The 22943-nt window shown below is 32.9% G+C and overlaps 4 protein-coding genes across 4 annotated transcripts in view; 2 read left to right on the top strand and 2 right to left on the bottom strand.

Annotated features, from left to right (window-relative positions):
* Nucleotides 1-22943, top strand: part of LOC143555688 (serine carboxypeptidase-like 42) — a 255347-nt gene that overhangs the window by 216754 nt on the left and 15650 nt on the right. The gene's annotated exons all lie outside the window — the stretch shown is intronic.
* On the top strand, nt 5303-6184 carry LOC143555702 (uncharacterized). Its single transcript, XM_077045209.1, has one exon. The coding sequence runs from the start codon at nt 5303-5305 to the stop codon at nt 6182-6184; it is 882 nt and encodes a 293-aa protein (XP_076901324.1).
* On the bottom strand, nt 11278-12189 carry LOC143555701 (uncharacterized). Its single transcript, XM_077045208.1, has 2 exons — nt 11551-12189; nt 11278-11442 (listed from the first exon to the last, which is right to left on the bottom strand). The coding sequence occupies exons 1-2, from the start codon at nt 12187-12189 to the stop codon at nt 11278-11280; spliced, it is 804 nt and encodes a 267-aa protein (XP_076901323.1).
* LOC143555699 (uncharacterized) lies at nt 14222-15226 on the bottom strand. The gene has a single exon (XM_077045207.1). It carries the CDS (start codon nt 15224-15226, stop codon nt 14222-14224), a length of 1005 nt encoding a protein of 334 aa, XP_076901322.1.

Raw genomic sequence — 22943 nt, 5'->3', positions numbered from 1 at the left:
TTTACCTGATCACAGTTGTCTTATAAAATAAGTGTCAATTTTTAATTTCTATTGAGTCAAGTAAAGTGTCAAGAAAATAAAAGAAAAAAAAAACAAAAAGAGTTATAAAAGAAAAAGAAAAATAGTCGAAAAAAGTCAATCTTAGAGATTTTAATTCTGCTTTATTTCTTCATTTATTTTGATTCAGGCATTGGACTTTCTCTGTTTGTAGTCATACAAGATCTGGTTGTTAAGGCCCTGAATATTCTGCTTTATTTTAATCTTTCTAGATCGAGTCAAGTGTACAAAAATAAAGAATAAAGTGTCAAGTATGTTAATAAGCATACTGTGATCAAATAAGAAAGGTTTAGGTCAAGTTGAGGTGATATGTTAACACAAAGTAAGCCCGAGATATGATGGAATCAGTAACATGTCTGATTAAGTGGGGACCACATAAGCACCGTGCCTAATTGTACTTCAAATGTATCACTTTGGCATCAAAATACTTGTCAAGTTAAACAAACGGACAATATCTACAGTCGGTGATGAAATTGTGACATAATAATATCAAAATGGAAATGCGATCTAGGGCTTTGCAAATCAATATGATTCCATGTTGTGATCTTTCTCACAAAAACATTAAAATCGTTAGAAAATTTTGTAAATATTTTTTATATATAGTATTAATTTCATCTTTACTCTCTTTGTTTTATTTATGTTTCAACTTCAAGACATTATGTATATATTTTCGCTATTTTAAAATATATGAAAATGTCAAAAAGATTTTAAGTTTTTATTATGTTCGTACATATTTTATTAAACCTTGTTTTATTCAAAATCATGTGTTTTGTTGTTAAGATCATCCATGCAAAGTTTGTTGGAAACCTAGGACTTAAACAAATCACTTACATGTTGAGGGACAGAAATTGGGAGAGCCTGTGAACGAATTCTTCTTTGACCCTCAAGAGGGTCTGTGAACGAATCTTATTCGTTCTAAGTTTTGTGCAGGTGTACATGGACAGGTAGATCAAGATCAAGTCTGCTTGGAGCTGCAGATGCAGAAGCGCTTAAAAGAAAACGAGAACGTGAAAGTTGGTGGTTGAAGCTAAAAATGAACTGATTGCATTCGAAGACAAGGAAAGAAACCAGTCGGCTCAAAAAAGTCAACAAAAGAAAATTAGATGTCGAGCCTCCCGCATCTGATGTTTCTAAAATTCGCTGTTGCTGATCCTTCCCAGAAATAAGATGGAAATTCAAGTCTACAAGACTAGAAAATAAAGAACTGTTCAAGATCCAATCTGGTTCAAGCTACTGGATCAAGACAAGTACTAGTTTTAAGAAATAAAGACGAAGCAAAGAACTTAAAGAAGGTTCCTCGACATACTCAATCCTAGAGGGAGATTGTAGGGCCAATATTCTATATTGTTTTTAGGATTGTATATGTCGTTTTAGTTGGTGTAGTACATACTCGGTACGTTTATTTTGTACGTTCATTTTGTAAACTTTGGAGAAATGGAGACCCTATATAAGGGTCACTTTACCCATTTCTCCATGAGAACTCAACTCCAACAACTCTTATCCACACAACCTAAGGAAATAAAACTTTATCTCCTACCTTTCACTTTTTCTCTCTTTTACATAAACTAACTAAGATCCGAGATCCGAGTGTCGTTGGTGATTTCCGCTAACCAACAACACGGATTGATCCGTGTCAAGTCTTGAGATCTATCTAGAGGACCTACACATTGGATATTAGAGCAATGAACAACACCAAGTTGGCACAAAATTTTGTTTACGGGCGCTGCTAGAGCAGGAGAAAGCTAGAACGGAGACCAAAACGACAAAGAATAGCTGAGGCCGAGTAGAAACTTATACAAGTAAACGTTCTGTCAGCTTGTTTTAGTTTTGTTTGCTCCCACACGTATACAAGTAAATGTATATTAGGCATTTCTCATGGGTTTTCCATTTAAAATTGGTTATGTATTGAACGTATATTGTAACTTTAATTTAATATAGTTGTAATAAAGCATGCTTCTAGGCTAGCTTATTAAATGAGATCGATTAAAGTATGAGCTTGAATCGAGCTCATTTTAGCTTGTCTCAAGTAAAAGTTTTAGTACGCTGATCTTAAGTTAGCTTGGAAGAGTCTTGTTATGTTTACAACCCTAAGGAGGACTTTCTAAGTAAATGAAGTTTAGTAATTCTTAGATCTGTGTGATTTTATTAAAATATAAAACATTATAAAAGTTGGTGTGCTCTTCAAATTATTGATTCTAAGAGCATTTGCATCCCCTCTCGGCCTCTCTTCATCATCTTCTCTCCTATCTTCAATTTTTTTTAAAAAACTTCTTAAATGCTCGTCATGACGACCATTCATTGTCTTCTTGCTTATCTCTCATTCAAAACAGTGGAAGCAGCCTGTGAAGAATGCAATCAAGAAATTCGTGTGATACGAACCAAGTGCACTCAAAATAGAAAGCAAGTTTGTGATTGCTAACCTCATAATTGTTAATCAAGTTTGATTGTAAAGTTTGTGTCAAAAAGTGTTTTATTAGAATTAAAGTATGTTTAGTGTCTATTATGTATTCATTAAATAGGCTAAGGACTCCTTATGTAAATATTGTAAATTAGATTAGGGTTGTGTCATTCGTATAAAAGACGCATATGTACATCAGCGGGCTATATATATCCGGTGATCACAATTGTAATCTTTTGAGTTCAATGTTCGATTAATAAAGAATTATTTCTTGTTTTTGATGTTTGATGGATTGAATATCTATTATCTAGGTCGTATATAAAACACCTCATTTCCTATATTTATTATGTGAAATGAGTCAAACGGATTGAAGAACTTGAATGTATTAAAACATGAATTAAAGAAAGAGTTCTTAGTTGATATTAATAATAACATTGTAATAGTTGTAATATATTGACTATTTAGATATTATGAAAATTATATAATTATAGCTTGAATTTATGTAAAGGTTTCTTACACAATTAATTACCATATAACATATTTCTAGAAAATAGACCTTTAATAACACACAACACTGTCATAAAAAGGTGTATATTACACATAAAAACGCGTCAAAAAAGGCATATCATAATGCCATTCTGATTGTGAGATCTCATACATTAACCTTTATCTAAAAAATTACAATACATACAGAAAAGCATGGATAAAATAACTGAATAAGTTTATATTTATAGCCATTTGTTACTTTAGTGTTGTTTGGCCTTTTTTCCTCATTTATATAAATAGAGTAAATTAAGAACTCCATTAAATATGATTTTACAAAATCATCCATGAATTTAAAATTTATAACTCTCATGATCTCTAATATGATTATTTGTCTCAAAGGTTTTATTAAATACTTCAAATAACGAGAAGTGAAGAAGTAGGTGGTTTATTTGAGTTTCATGAGAGTTACGTGGATATAAAATACGGATTATTTCATCATTTGCTTTTGACTTGCCCCTTGTAAGAGTAGCTTGGCACCGGGTCAATTTATGGTGCGTAATATTGTTGAGTGCAATCAAGGGTCAATACACAAAATTCTTGCACACCCGAAACAACATATGTGGGAGCCGCCGATAGTGAAGGTGGTATAAACTATATACTTGACAACAGGATGGTATATTTGGAATGACGAAATGGAAAGACATTCAACAATAAGGTGGTTAATTCACAAAAATCATGGTGTACAATGTACATCAAGGCAGATTCATTCGCTTGGGTGAAAAAAAATAGAGCCAAATGTTACTTGTTAGAATGGGGTTCATGGTGTAATTTCAATTTCACTAGCTATCAATCATCTCTATGTGATTTTTGGTATCTTACGCAATCTTGGTTCTAGCTTCTTGTTAGCTTTACAATATTGCCTGTAGTTTAAAGAAATCTTATACACATACACCAAACTTTCGATCCATAACTAAACTAACTAGGATATACCATGCACAATTTGTTGTATCTTCTTATTAGTTGTATTATATTGTTCGTTGTTCAAAGAAAACTTGTACATCAAATGTTCGATCCATAAGTAAACTAACAAACGCATACCGTGCGAACCAATAGCATGCTACATACAATTTGTCGAATAACTTAAGAATCAATCGCACATTCGCACCAAAACGCATACAAATCATATGGATATAATTTACATTTATTCAAATGTACATAATTATCATTTACCTAAGTGGGTTTATAATTGGTTAACTCTATGTTCGATATAAATAAGTGATTGGTTATATATAGACATTTACACCGATTGACAAACTTTGAACACGAATCATACTAAATTGTAAAATTGCATCTTCAGAAATCAACAATAACTCATCCTACTGTTAAACAATCAAACAACATTATTATTTAGTTAACGTATAAAAAGTTAGTACAAACTAGAAAGTCAATTTGCTTAAGGAGTGAAACTTATTGCCAAAAGTAGTAATGCATTTAGTGGTTTCCACCTTCTCCATCAATTTGTTAATTGGCATTGCTTAAATATAGAAAAAGTGTGAAATAATGTACGTGGTTGGATATTTATTTCAAAAATCATAAGAAAATAAAAATAAAAATAAAAAAACCTAAAAATATTCAATTTCTAAACAACTAAATTTTTTAATATTAAACTAAAAAAATTAAAACATATATCAAACATTTATGTATTTTATAGATGAAATCATAGAGTTTGTACGAGATATACGCACATTTTATATGAAACCAATTTTAAATATTGAATCATAAACATCCAAAGGCATTTATAGATGATGTATACATAGTGTAATAGTTGATAAACAGTTAAACAGCAACTGTTTTATTTATTACATTGAGAACAATATGTATAAACTATTTATACCGTTCACACTTTTTATGTATCACATTTTGAATGATGCATATGATTTTCACAATTTTATTTTATGTATTGATGATCATTTAATGAAAAAAAATAATCATTCAAAACACACTAATTAAAGTTTTTTTATGTAAAAATAAATAAATAATTAATATATTTAATACATCTTAACCACACTAGCTATCAGTCCAAAATATTTATTTCTCAAAGAAATGGTTAGAAAGTCCACATTTCCAAGAATTGGTTCTATATAGCTACACTTGAATTCAATCATCTTCTTCACACTTCACTCCTTTCATTCTCTTCTAACTACAAACTCAACCATGGATCAAACAATGGATGACATCAAGTTCATTGGGTTCGCATGCGTGTTCTCCCGATCGTTTAAAACGATCTTCAAGTAGAAGAAAATCTTTGCACAAATCACCCTAACCCTAATCCTCCCTCTCACACTCATCTTCATCGCGCACATGGAAATCTCAAACCGATTCTTTTACAAGATCGAAAGCAATCCGTACAAGTTGTTAACCGGCGCCTTCGATGGCTACCACTTGGTTTACACCACCACAACCACGGCTAACGAGTGGCGTGAATATTTCATGTTCAAATTAATCATGCTCGTTATACTCACAACCTTTATTGTTTTATCCACCGCTTCAATAGTCTACACGGTCGTGTTTGTTTACACGGGTCGTGATGTCACGTTCTTAATATTATTCAAAGTTGTACCTAAGGTATGGAAAAGACTCATTGTCACCCTCCTACTTATGTTATTAATATTATTCGCCTATAGTTTAATCGCTTCCTTCGTAATATTCGCATGTAACGTCGTTTTTGGACTTCCGACTACAAGTGTTAACATATTTACGCTAATATACGTTGTGGTTTACGCATATGGATACATATATTTGAGTATCATTTGGCAGACTGCTGCAGTCACCTCCGTTCTAGAAAGTTCATATGGAATGAGAGCGATGATCAAATCGACGGATCTGATTAACGGGAAGAGGAAAACCGCAATAATGATGTCGTATGTGTTATACCAATTTTTGGCAATTTTGTTGTTTGTCTACATGACATTTGTCTTGTACAATGAAACTAATTTGGCACTGGTATGGCAAGTGATGATTGGGATAATATGTGGAAGCCTTCTAGTGGCATTCTTTTTGGTTATTATTGTGGCTCAAACGGTGTTGTATCTAGCTTGCAAATCGCATCATCGGGAAACGATTGAGGTGCTGAGTTTATCGACGTATTTGAGTTCTTATTTGAATGATTCGGGGCCGGTCTTAAGGATGGGTGAAGATATTCAGCTTGGAGGAACTCAAAATCAACCTGCCTCTCAAGTTTAATGGTGAATTATGAATTAAGATTAGATTTAATAATATGTTTTGTTGGATGAAAAATATCTTTTAATTATATATAAGTTTATGGATGGTTTGATGATATTTTTATAGAAAACGATATTAATTGTTGATTGGGTTATATTTATATCGTTATGTAATTATTTCGTGGATATGGTTTATGTTTTAAGGGTCCTTAAGAATTCTCTTATATAGGGGTCAAGTTAAAATAAGAAGTATGATATTTGTAGGAAGGATAAGAAGTAATCTTATCCATTGATTTTATATTTGAATGGTTAAGATTAATTTGAGAGAAAACTAAAGATAAAATAAGAAAAAGGGTAAAAAATGAATAACACATATTGTTTATTTTCTCTCTTCACATGCCAATCCCCCCATTAATTTAAAACGCTCATAACTTTTTTATATGACATTGTTTTTTTAAAAAAGAACCACCATAATAACGAGCGCTTTTGTATCTTTAATATAAGTATCATATTGCTATATAAAAATATAAAAAAATTAATGGGTTTTTTATGTATTGTGTTATATGTGTTGAACATTGTGTTTTTTCTTCATCGTGTTTTAACTTTGTTTTTTAATTGTGTTTTTTTTTTCATTACCAAAAATGTGTTTATTCATTGTGTTTTATTATAGTGTTGTTTTTTTTTAAATTTTGTCTTAGCATTGTGTTTTACCATGATATTTTTTTATTGTGTTTTTTAATATTGTGTTTTAATATAATATTTTTATAAATTGTGTCTTAGCTAATTTTTTTTTCATAATAAATAACATAATGTCTCGTAAAACACAATTTATAGACTTGTGGTTTAGAAATACAATGGCTAGTCAATTTCTGTCATTCCCTTCACCCCAAAAACAAAACCATAATTGTGATTAAAACACAATGGCGTCAGCCAAGGGTTCTCATCGTGAAAACAAGGAAAGACACGACTTTCTCGTTTGCGGTGGATTCAGGAAGCGGTGATGGAGGTTGCAGGTGACGGAGGTTGAAGGTGGCACGGTTGCAGATGGTGGCGGTTGGGCGGTGACGGAGGTTGTAGGTGGTAGGACGGTGTCGGAGGTTGCTATCTGACCACGATATCCATCACGCTGACCATCATATCCGGTATCACCATGTTTCCGGTGGTGGAGTAGAGCCGACGCCGATGCCAGCCAGGATGTTGGCGGCAGTGGAGCGGTGACGGTGATGATGGACGGACGGTTGGGTTATTTTAGCCGTAGGAGATATGTAAAAGTTATAGGATAATGGGAACATAGGAGTGGGTTTTTTTGAGATGTAAAGTATTAATTGGAATTGACTAAAATACCCCCCTCCCTTCCTATTCTTCTTCGAAAAAGTATACTTCTTATTTGAACTTAACTCTGGTTAAATACAAAAAACTTTCAAATATATATATCAACTTAAAATATATATATAATCTACTTTACGAAAAAGTTAAAAATTGGTCATATATGTAGTTGAAAATAAATAATTACATGAAAATTAGTAAAAGTATATAGTATTACAAAGGTATAAATGTATAATCTTGTATGATATTATTATAAATATTTTAAATTATTGTCATTTTCTATGGCTTTTAAGATATGCAAAAGTGCGAACTTCAGAATTTAGCTAGGAGTCTTTGTTTATGATATATGTGTTTGAAAGTTAAATGGGCCCAACAAATTCTTTTGTGTTAACTAGTGTATAAAATAATAATTAATAATTCTTCATTTTTTAAGAATCACTTTTTTAAAGGAAAATATGATTGTTTTTATCCTTTTAAAATTAACAAAATTATAGAATATGTCATTTTAACAAAATTATAGAATGTCATTTCTGAAAATGACTCTCACTCTTTATTCTTCGTTTGTATAGTTTGCCTCAGTGTGCTAGTCATTTACATTAATCCCATGACATCCAAAATTCCGACAGGTAACCCCATATGCTACACATGTTATTAAACGACTATTTATATATTGTTATTAAAACACTTAACATAAAACCTAAACCTAAACCTAAACCTAAACTAAAGTTGTCATCAATCAAAGCTGAGAACCCACAATCGTCACCACCATGCCGGCACTCTATATCTCAAGAAACGGTTTTCGATTACCACCATCGCTTTCAGTCAAAGAAATATTCAATTGCATGGTGGCTGCTATAATCAAGTAGAGATAAAACTCGGTACGTTGATTGCTACTTTGGTTTGATTTCTACCTCAATTTCCCGCCTCTAGTTGAAAAAAAAGATGTGAGTTCTTTTTTAATTAGGGTTTCTCTTTCTATACTTCTTGTATGTAGTTGCAATTCATGTGTCTTTGATTGGGGTTTCTATTAGTGATTGGTGTTCATAACATAGGTTTTGATTTGAATTATTAATTGGATACAAAGAGTAATGATTTGAAAATTTAAGGCTGAAATTAGGGTTTGGTTCCAGATATTAGATGTATTTAGGTAGAGATGGTTGGCGTGGTGGAGATTGGGGGTGACGGTAGTGTTGGTTAGAGGAAGAAAAGAAAGGTGGTTGGGGATAATTAATTACATATGTAGTGGACACAATATTACAAGATAATGCATTTTTTTATGTATTTATTTAAGTTAATTACACAAATAGTCTTTTAAGGGGTAAAAAGACCAAAATGTCATCATATGAAACGCACATGGGATCACTTAATTAAAAAGCTTAATGTTTGTTAGTATAATAACCTAAACCATGAAAACCATTAAAAACTGTTATTACCATATTTATCATATATTTTTAAAATAAAACAATATGTTTTAGACGACTTTAAAGCTATTCAATTCATTGAACTTATTCACACTTTTAGTTTTTTTATCAAAGGGTAAATCACAAAAGGAAGAAAGAAAATCAAAGTGCAAAGTATTATAAAACTAGCATACTAGTAAAATAATAAGAGATAAACATGTAGAAAGAAAGAGAGAGATTTATTAACCAGACGCATAATACAATGAGATACAACGGGATATTTAGAGAAGAGTTGAGAAGAAAGCTAATCTATACTAGGTATTAATCAGGTTAAAATGTTTAGCGACAAGATAGCCCCTTTCAAAATATGATCACTAGAAAACAAGACATGTAAAGTTGTGTAACCAGGGGGGAAGTTTGTATCGTGGCCCGGGCGGCTCTGGTCACCCGTGTTTTTTTTCTCGGTAGTTTAACAAATATGTGGGCCTTGAACTTTAACAACCTTCAGCCCATTAACACATTTAGCTTACAGCCCATAAGTAAGGTCCAAGCCCAATTCCATAAGGAAATAGGTCCTTACCCAGTTTCTTCGGCCCATTAACGCAATCGAAGCTACAACTAAGAAATTCAAAATTAAAAAAATCAATTATGTATTATGAGTTCAACAAAAAGAAATAGAGTTAATAAACGTATTTGGATTTTGCATTCATATTTTCAACACATTATTATTATTATTATTATTATTATTATTACTACTACTACTACTTTACGACGACTTTCTTGTATTTAGGTTGCCGCACTCTCTAAATTTTGAGAGCCCCGATGCCCCACTCTGCTCAGATTATGTTGTCTTAACTGGGCTCACGCTGGTTTCAGAATTTAGCTTGGGCGTTCCCCTGGAAAACCATACCACCAGCTGTCACTTGACAGTCGTTGTATCGTCACAAGAGCAGAACTCTCTCACGTAACATACGGTGAAACGAAAACCAGATGGATTCAAAATCCGAACTAACAACCTTATACAAAGCCTAGCTCAAATCCTTCGTAAACAATTATTATTTACTCACATAATTAAGCAATTGTTTTTTTGGGGCATAATACAATATAAAATTATAGTTTGAACGTGCAAACATTTTAATGAAAATGATTTGTCAAAACAAACATCTTTGGATAAACCATGTAATTTACTTTTTTATTCAAGATAAAAATGATTATATATTTAAAAGAAAACGTTTTGCCGCCCACTTCCGTTTGTCGTTGATGCAAAATAATCGTCAAAAAGTAACACCTTATATCGTTAGTGGCACGTCTAACATGAGGATTTTGACCGTAACTGAGCTTTAGTTCAACTGATATTAAAAAAGAAATTAAATATTTAGACTAGAGATCACAAGGTTTTAAATTTGAATATGATTCCAATCAGGTTTTACTACAGTGGGCTTTGGCTGACTAGTTTTCCCAGAATAGGAGGTGATAGACTTGGGCTGCCCAACAATGTCTGCGATAGTGGGCGTACAGGGTTGTCTTTTGCCATTGAGTTATCTCGGATAAACGAGCTTTATTAATTGGTCTTAATAGAAAGGGGAATTTTTATATTTTTTTAAGTTTTTGAAAATAAAAAATAACTACTTACTAGTTACTTCGATGAGGAAGTTACTATATAGAGTTGATCCTTTGTGACCGTAGAGCAACTTAAAATGGAATAATTGGGTTTTGATGAAGGTGAACGCGATTGTTTGGCGAGCCCTGTAGATACGCCTTCCAACAAGCGATAAGCTGATAAAAAGAAAGATCTTTTTTGATCCGGATATTTGCAGTAATTGTTTTGCGGCAGAGGACTTGGAGGGCTATATTTTCACATCTTGCATATATCACAACTTTGGTGTGGCAAAGAATTGGAGAGTGGTGTTGTATTCAACTCTTTCAGGTTAAAAGAGTTCAAAGACTTAATTAAGGCTGTCAAACAGATTTCAGATGCGGGGCATAAAAGTAAAATGGTCTACCCCATTTGATGCTTATGGAAGGTTAGAAACAAATACATCTTTGAAAACAAGCCGGTGAAGATTGTTAAAGTGTTTGGAGACATAAAGGTTTTGAGTTTCTTGTGGATTAAAAATAGGACGAAAAGCATAAATTTAGACTGGGATAGGTGGAAATTTTTTGTTATGTAACTCAATTCCGGTTATATTCTTGGTGCCAGCTATTGCTACCCTCTCGGCATGAATGGTTTGGGCTTAATTTTAATGAAAGTTGAAAAAAAAAAGTTGGTAGTTACACACTGAGGTACAAGTAGAAAATACCATATGTATACAGGAAAAGGAAAAGAAAAAAGAAAAAGTAGTGTTTATACTGAAATATAAGTTAAACCAGCGACAATCCACTAAGTGCTTCAAACTTGTTGAGCCGGAGGTTGAGGGCATCCAAGTTGAATCTCATCGCCAGATCTCGGAACCACCACCGTATTCTGCAAACCAAATACAACACTGTCTGATTCACAATAAGCACCAACAACAACATCAAAAGCAAAATTCCGCATAATATCCCAATCAACACCCTCCAAATCAACGCCCATTTAAAAACCTCATGCCTGTATTCCATGAAAAGTACAACACGACCGCAATTCCCATCCCCACACTCTTCTTCCCATTCACCGGAAGTTTACCTTTCTTTTTAAAGCTTTAAATCCATGAATCTTTTCCAGAACAGTAACAACACTCGCCAGTTGACAAACAACCGTCAAGTACAAAAACAGGTACCCATATAAAATCGAGATAATAATCGAAAGCACTAAGCCAAAACTTACATAATCGAATATAATAGGTCTTATAATGGCCATAGCAATATTACCAATAACATCATAGATGAATTGCGCAATGTATATGAATATAAATGTGACACAAAGTCGTTTCCATACCTTCGAAATGACTTTAATAACGTCACGAAAGGATACTTCATTATTGGTGTAGATTGAGATGATGGTGAAGACAACGGCAGCAGTGGAGAGTGTAGAAAAGATGGTTAGGAGTATAAAGTATGCAAATGTGAATAGCGCATAGTAGAACCACTCCATAGTGGTTGCTCCATGCGAATAATTCATGTCGTATGGTAATGTGTTGTTTTGGATTCTCCAAAAGTGGTGATGTGAAATTTCCATATGAATTATGAAGGTTATTGCGAGTGGGAGGATGAACGCCAGAGTGATTTGTGAGAAGATCTTTTTACGTGTGAATATTACTTTGAATGATTGCTTGAATATGCCAAAGAATCCGAGGTGTTTCATGTCTTCTTCGGTTCGATCCATGACGATTGATGGTGGATTAAGAGATTGTTGAAGGTGAAGTTATAAGGTGTGACAAATGTAGATCATGTAACGGGATTTTTGTAACTTTATATTGTGCTACTTTAAAGATAGTTAGTCTTCAAAGTGTCCACTTACAAAGTTATAATAAATATTTATATAAATAGTTCAAAGATTGACATTGTAAAATGACAAATAATGGTTTTTTTATTTAAAAAGAAAACCTCGTATCAAGTTGGATTTGGTGTGTACCCCCTCCGTGTGAATGAGTCAATCATAAATATAAACCTAATTGAAAGACAAATATTAACATTTTTTTATGATAAAGAAACTCATGTAGCATTTGGTATGCACGACTCATATAAGAAATGAAATGATTTATTATTTCATGTTTGGTTGATCAATGAAATTGAATCAACGATTACACATAGAATCTTTTTCTTCTCCTCCTCCTCCTCTTCCTCTTTTACCCTACTTTCTCAACAATACCACCTAGCCGCCACCACCCCACCGCCACCAGCCGTAACATCAGCTGCCACGTCACATTCGAAACTTCCTTAAAAACACATATCTATTCTACAACACCAAACATCCAAAAACCCATTTGAACATATTATAAAATAATGCATTGCATATGCATACATATAATGAATGTGAGGAGTGATAGTGGGGCCCACCAAAGGAAGTCCGTTGCAGGTTTGTAGATTCAGAATTTACAGCCAAATCAACCTGATAATCCAGTGTCGTCCACCACATGGAAGGCCACGAATTCAAGCGCCTCCACGCAAGTAGTGTTGAAGGTCAGGGCTGGCTCTGGGTAGTGCGAGTCGAACAATCAACCGAGGCCCATAATTTTTGAGGGTCAAAATTCATTTAGATATATACTTTATATATATATATATATGTTTGAAAAAAATTATAAAATTGCGATGTATCTTAAATATATTGGGACTAAAACTTTTTTTTCCTAATCTATTTAAGCTATTAAGCCTAAACAAAATTTAAAATTTACAAAAACCAAAATTAAATTACTCGTTAGAACCTATAGATCTTTTTATTTTAATTCAGTCAAGGCTTAAATCCTCGGAGGAGCTCTAAGATTGTTGAATATGGTAATGAGACGATAGTTAAAGATTTAGATAGTCATGATTTATTTTCTTTTTTGTTCTTAACTTTGAAATATCCTTTTTTTGTTTTAACTATAACATAAAATCGATAATTTTAATTACATTTAATCTATACACCTTTTATAAAGTAACGTTATCAAAATGTTTGATAGAATTTGATTCCCATTAATACACCTTTTATAAAGTAACGTTATCAAAATGTTTGATAGAATTTGATTCCCATTAATACGCTTGACTACTTACTACAACTATATATCTTTTCTTTTTAAACACCAAAAAGCAACACAAGGGATCTTTTCACAAGCACGTCAATATTTCGTCCGAATAACATAATATGGTGACTTGAACCACAACATCTTATAAAAAAAGGTATGAGATTACCACCGGACCGCTTGGTCTTTGATTAAAACAACGTATCTAAGTCCAAGTGTAGTGGGTGGCGAATTAGGACGAGAACACCTCTCCCTAGGCGACAAAGGGGCAAGTTGTTGTTTTGTGGGGGGGAGGGGGATAATTTGTCGCCTGCTTGTGCTATGGAAATGATGATTTGGCGATCAACTGTATGTGGTGGGATTTTTGGGCTACAACACCGCCCTCCTGAGCTACATATCACCCCGTGGTCACGTGTCAAAATCCCTCCATAAATTCATATAGGTAGACGGATGGCGTACCAACTAGGTATTACATCACATGCTTTTTATAAATGAATTTTCATTTGTATAATAATCAATTTAATAAAAAAAATATATTTAAATCCATACAAAGATAAAGCAATACGTCATTATCCAATTCAAATTCATTCCACTAAATCTAGATAAATTTAGTAAGAAAACAAAGACCCAATTGCCCAACTGGTTACACCAACTGAGTACAAGAACATATGCATAATGTACAACTCAATAAGCATATCAAACCGGTTGAGCCGGATCTTGAGTTCGCCCGAGTTGAATCTCCTCACCAGATCTAGGATACACCACCGCCTCCGTCGCATAAGCCGCTAAAAACGTCGATAACCCCATCTTATCAATCGCTTCCCGATGATACGACTTGCAAACCAAATACAGCACCGTTTGAACCACAATAACCACCAATAAAAGCCCCAAAAACAAAAGTCCGCATAATATCCCCATCAACACCCTCCAAATCAACGCCCAATTAAAAACATCGTCCCCGAATTCCACAAACAACAAATACACAATAACCAAACCCGCAAAAAGGGCGGACAACACGAACGCAATTCCCATCCCCACACTTTTCTTCCCGCTCGCCAGAGCTTTACCTTTTTTCAACGCGTCAAATCCTTTATCATCTTCCAGCACAGTAACAACACTTGCTAGTTGACAGACAACAGTCAGGTACAAAAGTGGGAATATTAATAATATTAAAATAATAATCATGACCACTAGACTGACGCTAGTAAACCCTAAGACAGCTCTGGCAATAGCCATAATAATCCTAACAATCACATCATACACAACTTGTGCTATGTATATGCATATGAAAGTTATCAAAACTCGCATCCATACCTTTGGAATACATTTAGTCACGTCACGAAAGGTGACGTCACGATTAGTGTAAACAGAAGCGACACTGAAAACCACAGCAATAGTGGAAAGGACAGAAAATATGGCAATGAATATTAAGGAGGCTAGTGAGAATAACAAGTAGTACAACCACTCTAAACTTGTAGCTTCACGCGAGTCGTTGGTATCATATGGTAATGAATTGTTATGGATCCTCCAAAAATGGTGATACGAAATTTCAAAATGAATTATTAAAATTGTTGCGAGTGGGAAGATAAAGGCTAGGGTGATTAACGAGAAGATTCTTTTGTACGAGAAAATTGCTCTGAATGACTGGTTGAATATGCCGAAGAACCCGACATGTTTCATGTCGTCTTCGGTTCGATTCATGGTGATTGTTGGGGGATTGAGAGATTTGTGAAGGTGAAGATGTGGTGTTCAAGATGAGGATGTAAGGTGTGAAATGTGGATAGATAGATGTATTGAAGATATTTGTTTTTGAAGTTTATTTGGACAAGTTGTGATATTTATTTATGACAATGGTCCTACTTTGCTTTTTTAATAATTGACAAGATATTTCACTACAAGTTTCCATTTTGAAATAAACATTATTTTTTAAGTATTTTGGTTTTTAATTATTCTAACTTTTGCCTTTTGGTTACTGCTGGTCCTAACTAAAGAATTGGCTACTAATGGTCCCAACTTTTAATGTATTTGTTTCTAACGGTCCGCGACTAACAGAATGTTAACGTTGTTAGTTTCAGGTCACCGGAAAAACGGTTTTGGCCAGAAAACTCAATTTTTTTCCCGAAAACTCAACATTTTCGTCCCAAACATCTTGGTAACTTCGTATCGGACCTTTAGGAACCTTTTTCTAGTAAAAGCCCCAATTATTGAGGTCGCCCGAAACCTTAGAACCATCGTCGGAATCGGTTGATGTTGCGCAAGTGGTGGTAGTTGGTTAGCGGTGAGTCAATCGGCGGTGGTTGTGGTGTTCAGGTGGTTCTTTCCAGCAACAAATTTGAATTTTCCGGCCAAAAACGTTTTCCCGACGACCTGAAACTAACGACGTTAGGATTCTGTTAGTCGCGAACCATTAGGAACAAATACTTTAAAAGTTGGGACCATCAGTAGCCAATTCATTAGTTGAGACCAGCAGTGACCAAAAGACAATAGTTGGGACCATTAAAAACCAATATACTTTTTTTTAATTAATAGAAATAGGCCTAAAAAGATAAATAACGATTTTCTAAAACGGATTTTCTAAAGGCACCTTGGGGTTTTGCTAAAAAACTCATCAATACGTCGCGTATTATACGCCCGGCGTATTTGTAGGTTTTTTTTAAGCAAAACCCCACATTTTTTTGTCTAGGTCCTGCTGGGACACCCAGACACCCCATTATATGCCGCGTATAATGGGGTGTCTAGGTGTCCCCAGCAGGACCCTTTCTAAAATTATACCATTAGATATGGGTGAGAAAAACCTAAACGTTAACCGAATACCAAATAAATTGAACCGTAATTAATCGAAAAATTGTTAGTGTTTGTTCGTGGACCGTTGGTTAACCAAAAGAAAACCAAACCACTCATATTTTCATACATATATAACTTTTATACCTTCATTTTTATATATATTTTTAAATGTGTACCTTCATTTGATTTATTTCATGATTTTTACTTTCTTTTATGTATTTTTAAGCAAAACATTGGCCGGCTTAACATGTTAAGTTTTAAAATTTTAGCCCAAGTTTAGTTTTGGTTATTAACTGTATCGAACCGAAGTTCGACGCACTAACTGAAATAATTGAACCAATTTCGTTAATGGATTTTTGAAAAACAGAAAATCGATTATCGGTATCGGCTGTATATAAAAGCCAAACCGAACCGATTGTGCTCACCCCTAACCTAGATATTTTTTATCTTTTTTTTTAAATCTTTTATATTTTTCTCAAACATATGGATATTGTCTTGAAAGATATGGAAAGTGAGTCGACATTATTTATTTATAGCTAACTAGCAACTAGCAATGATGGGTAACGAATACAAGTGGATGGATAGTCAAACAAGCCACGATTGGAGTATATGCCTAACATTTCTCTCATTATTATCTTTCTTATTTTCGTGTACTAAGGGAGTGTTTAGGATTGCTTATTTTCATCAACTTACAGCTTATTAACTTTTTGAAAAGTAATAAGGTGTTTGGCATTATTTACATAGATAGAAAATATCTTAAATATCTATAAACCAAACCTTCAAAACCTATGTGGTTGCTTACTTCAAGCCACCGAATCACTTTATTTGTTAATGGAGACTTTTCATACATTTGACCAGAATTCACAGGTATGAGTCTCATCAAACCCACATAACCATTAAACGGGTTATAACATCTGATTATATTAAAAATTAATCTCACCAAATATTTGATATAAAAATCCTATAAATTAGGAATATACTAAAAATTAATATCTGATTTTTTTAAAGATATTATTTATAATTAAGAAACAATTTTATAGTAAAAAAATAAACAGGTTCAGGTCTCACCAACCCTCGTAATGCAGGGGATAAAACCTAGTATATTATATATATTAACAAATAAAAAAAGTTAAAAATAAGCAAAAATTAATTTAAAAATAAGCAAAAATTAATATACGATGTGTTTCAAGCAATTCTTATTTTGGTGAGTTGGTAAGATGGTAAAAGTACATAATAAGTGGTTCAGGTTTCAATCTCTACAAAGGGTTCTAGTTAGATGTTGGTTTTTTTGGTTTGGTAAGACCTATATCTGTAAATTCGGGTCAAATACATGAAAAACTTTCATTTACAAATAAAACAATCTGGTGGCTTGAGAAAGTGTATGTAGCAACCAACGAGCTTTTAGGTTTCGTTTATACATATACTAGATTTTATCCCCCGTATTACGGGGGTTGTTTTACATTATTCGTTTTTAATATTTATATATATATTTGGATTTTAGTTTTATTTATTGTAAGAAAGTTAATAATTAATATACTTGAGGTTTGTTGATAAAATTGTTTCACAAATAAATTATATGTTATAATCCGGTTTAAAAGCTATCTGGGTTTGCTGATACCCATTACCCGTTTATTTTCTTTATTATAAAATTGTTTCTTAATTATAAATAATATCTTTTTTAAAGGGAAAATTGGTTTTTATTGGTTCCAACTATCCCATTTTGATCGGCGTTGGTCCCAACTTTTATTTGGCTGATAACGGTCCCAACTTTCACATTCGTTACTTCCATCAGTCCGCGACTAACCGAGTACTAACTCTGTTATCTCAAAACTGACATGTCCATCCTACTTGTCAAAAACATATGACATGGCAGCCTACGCGGATATTACTTTATACTTAACAATCCTACATTCATAATCCCCAATTCTCAAGCCATTCATTCACAATTAAAATCCCCAATTCTCTCAAGCCCTAATCACATCTCACTCCAATCGATCGAACGACAAATTACCCCCTACATAATTCCTTCCACACTGACAATCATATCTTTCTTCACACCGGTGGCTGGCTGGATGATATACACACATACACAATTCAATTCACCTCTATATAATTCATTCATCCGCTATTGTTGCTATATATAGTTACCGGAAACCGAAATCAGTGAATGAATTTGATTAAACATTTTTAAATTCTCTTCGGAGCAGCTAAATTTTGCAATGAGATATGAATTTTCATTGATTGATTGAAGAAGGTGCGTGTTTTAATTTTATACTTTTTGATCGGAATTCCCTTCGACTTGCATATATAGTTTAGTTTTGTTCAGTACCTTTATATTTTAATTACAATTACGAAATTGGATTTGATGTATTGCAGGTATTAATCAATCGGAAATATTAATTGCGTAGTGAATGTGCCTCTGAAGGAGTGAGATGTGATTAGGGGCTCGAGAGAATTAGGGATTTTGATTATGAATGAATGTATGGTTGGAGAATTGGGGATTATGAATATAAAATTGTTAAGTATAAACTAATATCCGCTGTCATGCCATATGTTTTTGACAAGTAGGATGGACATGTCAGCAACGAGATAACGGAGTTAGTACTCGGTTAGTCGCGGGCTGATGGAAGAAACGAATGTGAAAGTTGGGACCGTTGCCAGCCAAAATAAAAGTTAGGACCAACGCCGACTAAAATGGGATAGTTTGGACCAATAAAAATCAATTTTCCTATATTAAAATCACAACTTTTTGTTGCATAATAGGTGGTACACTATGTAACAAAAGCGATACCATATGTTAAGGAACTAAGTGTTTTCCATGGCTCACCATCACTACTTGCATAGGTGCACATGGGTTTTAAAGTTTGTGATAATGTACATATTTATTACTTTACTATATACATATTCAATTGCAACATTTTGTTGGTAGGTCGTTGAGCGGCGGTAAGTATGTGTTTGAACGTTGAGTCTAAGTAGTGTTTGACGGTGGTGGCAGTTTTGTAGAGGATAAGAGAACGCAGCAACGACTGCTACATGGTGGTGTTATGGTGCTGGCGGTAAGGCGATGGTGTTGTACTGATTTGGTGGTGACTGACGGTGACCTGACGAGCATGTCTACTAAGATTAACAACCTCGCTGCAACGCGCCGGGGTCTTAAAACTAGTTTATATAATATATTATTAATAACTAGACAGGTGCTCGCGCGATGCAGCTAGTGTTTGAACACAAACCTTGGCAATCACATAAAATTATGAGTGTTCATGGGTTGGAACAACATGAAACACGACCCGGACACGACTCGATTTTAAGTGGGTTCGACGCGACACAAATAAGCATGCGGGTCGATTTAAGGTTAAAATTAAATTTTGCCACAAATATGTGTTTACTTTATTTTAGAGAATAGCTAGTGTACAAATATGTATGATTTATCAAGCTAGCTAATTTAAGGTCAAAAGTTAAATTATTATGTATTACGGTTAAGCAAATAAACGTGTTACTAATTTTTTATTTAAATTATAAAAGTGAAAACATAATAAGATTCTTGAAATCTATTGAATACCTTAAGTTGAGTTGTGGGCATTGGATGCTTTTAACCACATTTTGTATTATGATTGCATATTTAGGTTGTACATTCATGTTTCGTTGACTTGTACATATAATCGACAACTCGGTATTGTACGAAATTTATATCGAAACGTTGACAAAAATGAGCTCGTCACAGTGATAAGTTTATTTGTTTTTTATGATATGATATATTTAAATATACGGGAGAAAATAAAAAAGTAAATTAAGTTGTCGAGTAGAGGTAAAGATTAGGGGGTAAATTTGTATATATTATTTAAATTAACAAAATTACTTTAGTAAATATGAGAAGACAATGTTATAACTATATTTGAATAAATTAAAACACGTGAGATTCATGATTCAATGACCATTTTAATCCTATTGAAGATTGTAGCATGTGATTAATTGGTTATAAATCTCTTAAATCTAAAGTCGTCATTACAATTTGTAAATGACAGTTTGTAACACAGAGATAACATGATATAGAACTTTCCTTGTGTTAGGTTATGTCAACCTCTTCTAAGGAAACATTGATGTACAAGATAATACACTTTTCTTTATTTTATAAATGCCAAAGAATAATATCATATTCTTTTAAAAGTAATAGCTCAACAAACCCAACCAACATTTAGCAAATATACAATCAACCTCTTAAGTGGTTGGCCCATCTCCCATGTTCTTTGGAGGACTCCCAAGTTTTCTCTTTTCCACACGAATGCTTATATTTTTCATTTTTTTAATTTTGCTTATTTTTTTTCATTTATCAAGTTTATTTATGCAATGATCAAAGTTCATGTTTAGATTTCAACATATTTGTATTTTTTATTCCATCACCATCAAGGCATCAGTAAAATAGTATCAAGGAGAAATTAGAAAAACATAGAAAGAAAGAAATCATTTATGTATGTTAAGGCATATTAGATTTTATAAGTTTAAACAATAACCTATTGGTTGATAATAACTCATATTAATAATTTGATTAATTAAAGTCTTAAATTTCACTTAAGAGCGGTAATGTCAACTCTAAAGGAAGTCGCTTCATATGCCTTCTAATGAACAACTGAGTGATTGCCATCTCATGAATGCGACGAAGTTACTTTTCCGTTAGGGTGGGACTGAGCTTGACAACAAAAGTGCAAGTTATGAATTTAATTGGATGGATTATATCTCGACAAATATGTCATCATTGGATATCCAGATTACTACCTGTTTGTTTTCCGTCTTGATTTAAACACTATATTTTGTATTAATTAAAAAAGTTAATCATGTGATTTAAAAATCTCTTAATTCAACTTTTTTTTTCTTTTTAACAAAAGTGAAGTTCAATAATGAAGTTTGGTATTTAGAAGTATTTCTACATGGTATTATTGTTTTTTCATTTGTGATTTTATTTTGCTTATAAAACAAAAAAAACAACCTTTTCAATTATGAAACATATTTCTATTGAAAAAAAAAACAAAAGAAAACTATTATACCATACATAATGAGACATTATATGAATGGATAAAACCTTTATACCATCCTTTGGGTTTTATGAGGCGACATAAATAGTAGGTAAATATAATATAAGAGTTATATTGTAAATCTTATTATAATCAGTTTGCATTTGGTAGATCTTATCTCAAAATAATTAGGATCTTTTTCTACTATTTATACGATATGCCAATGAGAAAATAATCAGGGAGTCAAATTCCATCCTAAAGGAGTTTCTATAATAAAACTCATATATGTCTTAAAGTGGTAATGACTGAATGAGCATTATCTATTACGCATGCTCTCACTAAAAAAGGTAATGATGATATGTCAAAAAATATTCTTTAAAAAACATTAATCATTACGTATGACTTAGGTAAATTTTAGTACATAAACTTGCATTTGAAACCTTTTAAGTATAATTGCTGATAAAAGAAATAAGCCAACCCTTTATCAAAATTCAAATTTGTAAGAAAAAAACGTCATCATAACAGCGTTACTATGTCATGTGCATTGTCAAATTGAAAAAGAAGCAGCCAATATGATATTAAGATAAGGTTATATATGGATTATAATAATGGTATGAATGTCAATTCTATAATGTAATGAAGCTTCATAAAGGTAGCATTAGAATCTTTAATTTAAAAGACAATATCTTCAAAATCACTACTTAACTTTTTATTATTTAACCTTTTATTCTTGTACATCACTAACCAAAAGCAAAACCGCACTAGCACATTGAATGAAGCTCAAAGTAGTGAAAATAGCGTGGAGAAATTCGACTAATTTCTTTTTTTTAAATAGCGTTTGGATCCCTCGTCAATATTTGAGTGAGCTTCCTGAGACGGGATGTCAACTGTCCATACTAATTTTGAAGCTCTTGGCCTGACTAGGGTTGTAAATGAACCGAACGAACACGAACAAGGCCTTGTTCATGTTCGTTCGTTAAGTAAATAATGTGTTCACGAACGGTTCACGAACACTTACTGAACGAGATTTTATGTTTGTATTCGTTCATTAAGGAAACTAATGTGTTCACGAACACAAACGAACACAAATAAAATTGGCAGAGATTGAGACCGATGTATTCATCAATGTGAATAATGAAAGTCTGTAAATGAATCGAATGAACACGAACAAGGGCATGCCCGTGTTCGTTCATTTAACTTTAAAAGAACACGGACACTTAATCGAACAAATATTTATGTTCATGTTCGTTTATTTAAAAATGGACATTTGTTTTCGTTTGTTTAAAATCAAAACTAACATAACTGAATAAAGATAAACGAAGATGTATGAACAAACGTAAATGAACACAAATAAAACACTTAAATGAACACAAATTAACAAATATAAAACCTTTAAGCAAATGACCTATCCAGATAATATTTAATTATTTTCTATTAATATTAATACATAAATGAACATAAATAAGCAGACATAAACGAACGTTCATGAACATAAATAAACGAATGGAACATGTGTTCATGTTCGTTCGTTTAATTAAACGAACACAAATTTTTGTTCATGTTCGTTCGTTTATTAAATAAACGAACTTTCCGCCGAATGGTTCACGATAGTTCACCGAACGTTCGGT

Source organism: Bidens hawaiensis, unplaced genomic scaffold, assembly GCF_021521415.1.
Source record: "Bidens hawaiensis isolate Kalapana, Puna unplaced genomic scaffold, B.hawaiensis_p1.1 tig00018246_1, whole genome shotgun sequence".
In the NCBI taxonomy this organism is placed as follows: domain Eukaryota; kingdom Viridiplantae; phylum Streptophyta; class Magnoliopsida; order Asterales; family Asteraceae; genus Bidens; species Bidens hawaiensis.
This window is presented reverse-complemented; position numbering and strand designations above follow the sequence as displayed.

What these genes read in the sequence shown, in the direction of transcription:
- LOC143555699 (XM_077045207.1), bottom strand. Translation starts at nt 15,226, where the DNA reads ATGAATCGAACCGAAGACGACATGAAACATGTCGGGTTCTTCGGCATA.
- LOC143555701 (XM_077045208.1), bottom strand. Translation starts at nt 12,189, where the DNA reads ATGGATCGAACCGAAGAAGACATGAAACACCTCGGATTCTTTGGCATA. An exon ending in TTAAAGCTTTAAAAAGAAAG is followed by an intron (nt 11,443 to 11,550) that starts GTAAACTTCCGG and finishes GTTGATTTGGAG; the next exon opens with GGTGTTGATTGGGATATTAT.
- LOC143555702 (XM_077045209.1), top strand. Translation starts at nt 5,303, where the DNA reads ATGGAAATCTCAAACCGATTCTTTTACAAGATCGAAAGCAATCCGTAC.